Source organism: Chenopodium album, chromosome 1, assembly GCF_948465745.1.
Source record: "Chenopodium album chromosome 1, dcCheAlbu1.1, whole genome shotgun sequence".
NCBI classification, from domain to species: Eukaryota; Viridiplantae; Streptophyta; class Magnoliopsida; order Caryophyllales; family Amaranthaceae; genus Chenopodium; species Chenopodium album.
In genome coordinates this window covers 24,988,849-24,991,779 of record NC_137834.1, presented here as the reverse complement: position 1 = coordinate 24,991,779, position 2,931 = coordinate 24,988,849, and the positions used below count along the sequence as shown (strand labels likewise).

The 2,931-nt window shown below is 28.6% G+C and overlaps 1 protein-coding gene across 1 annotated transcript; it reads left to right on the top strand.

Moving 5' to 3' along the window:
* The first annotated feature begins 1,496 nt into the window (after positions 1-1,496).
* LOC145642872 (putative glutathione S-transferase parA) lies at positions 1,497-2,675 on the top strand. Its single transcript, XM_081694035.1, has 2 exons — positions 1,497-1,836; positions 1,939-2,675. The coding sequence occupies exons 1-2, from the start codon at positions 1,519-1,521 to the stop codon at positions 2,281-2,283; spliced, it is 663 nt and encodes a 220-aa protein (XP_081550161.1). The 5' UTR covers positions 1,497-1,518; the 3' UTR covers positions 2,284-2,675.
* The last annotated feature ends 256 nt before the right edge of the window (positions 2,676-2,931 follow it).

Below are 2,931 nucleotides of genomic sequence, written 5' to 3'. Positions count from 1 at the left end.
TTTTAATTTTTTTTTAAATTAAGGCAATCATGTTCTGACATGTGGCAATTAAAAAATCCAAAAAAAAAAAGTTTACCATTTCAGCAGGTAACCGGTTTTTGGGACTGCTGGAGGAAAACTGACTTAATAGTTGGGATTATTGTAGAATAAACGTTAGTTGGGATTATTGTAGGTAAATCGCCCATAGTTGGGATTATTAAAGTGTATTTTTCCTAATAATAATAATAATAATAATAATAATAATAATAATAATAATAATAATAATAATAATAATAATAATAATAATAATAATAATAATGATGATGATAATAATAATAATAATAAATAACATTTAATAATAATAATAATATTTAATAATAATAATAAGAGTAATAATAATAATAATAATAATAATAATAATAATAATTATTATTATTATTATTATTATTATTATTATTATTATTAATATTTAATAATTATAATAAAATTTAATAATAATAATAATAATAATATTTAATAATAACATTTAAAAATAATAATAATAATTAATAATAATTAATAATTAATAATAATAATAATAATAATAATTAATAATAATAATAATAATATGTATACTTGTAATACACATATGTATAATAACAAATAATCAAATATCACCAATCCTTAGTTAAAAATCACTAATAATAAGTTCATTTCAATTTAGTTCAGTTCATTTCAATTAGCTCAGTTCAGTTCAGTTCACCTGAGTTCAGTCAATGAGAACAGACCCTTAGTCCCACATACAATCAATCACATGAAATAAGAAAAGAATACTATTTTGAAATCTAACATTAAAGTACAAAATAATTCATAATTAGTTTACCTTAATTAAGTTTTTTGATTTTTTTGGAAAAGCATAACTCATAATGCATAATTCAAGGTAAAAAATTCCTTACTTAAAGTCATATCATCCATTCACAACCAATTAATTCCAAAATGTAACATATTCAATATGGATATATCTTTCTAAAACGCCTAAAAATAGTATATGGAACTAACATTATGAAACGGAGGGAGTAAATAATACTACCTCCGTTTTTTATTAGTTGACACGTTTTGACTTTAGTACTATTTATACCCTCCCTTTGACCATGTTTTGCGATTTATATGTAAGGAAAAATATAGCCAAGTAGGATCTTGTTAGATTCGTCACAATATATATTTTCATAATATCAACTTTTTATAATTTTTTCATATCGGTAATTAAAGATAATAATGATTTAATTTATACATTAGTAAACGTGACTAAAGAAACGTGTCAACTAAAAGAAAAAAGTATCAAAATTTTAAGCAAAACTGAATTTTTTCTAGCATGAAAGTTATTCTTTTTTCTCCTGGTCTTCCGTCTATCAATTGACTTTTCTGAAAAAAAACGTTTAGTCAATAAAACTGCCAAGCCACAAATTGACCAAACTACGCAAGCAATGACTTCACTCTTATTCCACAAACCGCTATAAATATAAACTGGTTTTCCACATAAATTCTAAGAATAAAAAAAAAATGGCGAGTGAAGAAATAGTGCTTCTTGATGTCTGGGCCAGCCCATATGTAATGAGAGTGAGAGTTGCATTAGCAGAGAAGGGAGTTAAGTATGTTTGTCAACCACAAAATTTGGTTGATAAAAGTTCTTTGCTTCTTGAGATGAATCCGATTCATAAGAAAGTTCCGGTTTTGATCCATAATGGTAAACCCATTTGTGAATCACTCGTGATTGTTGAGTACATTGATGAGGTTTGGCCTGAATCGTCTCCTTTGCTTCCAATTGATCCTTACCAACGATCACAAGCTAGATTTTGGGGTGATTTCATTGACAAGAAGGTAACACTACTTTCTCATTTTTATTTTGTTCTCTTATTTGAAATGGAGGGGCCGAATAATTATATGCATTTGTAAATTGATAGCAATATTGGTTGATTGTAGATATTTGTTGGTGCCAAAGAATTAAGAATGGCAGAAGGACAAGAAAAGGAGAATAAAGCAAAGGATTTCCTTGAGAATCTGAAGATATTAGAAGGAGTGATTGGTAATGAGAAGTTTTTTGGGGGTGATACATTTGGTTACGTTGATGCTGCACTAGTTCCAATCACAAGCTGGTATAACGTCTTAGAAACATGTGGGAATTTTAGCATTGAGGTTAATTGTCCCAAAATTATGGCATGGACTCGAAGATGTAAAGAGAGACACAGTGTGTCTAGTTCACTGCCAGACCCTAACAAAGTTTATAGCTTCGCTCTGGAAACCAAAAAGGCGACAGGGCTTAAGTGAACCCTGGCCTTGGTAAAGTAAACCTCATTTACAAATATTCGGGTCATTCAAGTCTGGTCATTCAGGTCGGGTCAAGTTCGGATTGGGTAGTCGTCGAGTCAATTTCAAGTTGGGTCAAGTTCAGGTCATTGGGTCAGTTCAATTCAAGTCAGGTCAGCTTATTGTCGGGTCAAGTTTGAATCAGGTCAGTTCGAGTCTAGAATTTAGGTCAGTTCGAATCTAGAATTTAGCATCACATGTTTGATGCTGAGAATTTAGAGGGTGGAGTATTGTAGTATGATTTTAAAAGAATATTAATTTGTTTGCTATCTTTGCCTGTTAGAATTTGTATTGCATTTCGGTATTGAATATTGGATCTTATTTATTGTCCAAAGAACTTTTACTCTGTATTACATCTGGTATTGAATATTGGAACTTGTTTGCTATCCAAAACTTCTTGTGGAATATACTTGAAGACTCCATGGCAGGATCAGAGTATTTATCCTTTTTTTTTTTTTTTTGGTAATACCAAACAACACAATATTATGGATTAATGAAATTAAAGGAAGACTTTAATAAAAATTAGGAAAAATTGTCAAAAATAATATAAACTTTTACCCGTCCGCTTAAAACAAGTCAAGCTTTAGATTTTTTCTAAATAATACAAAC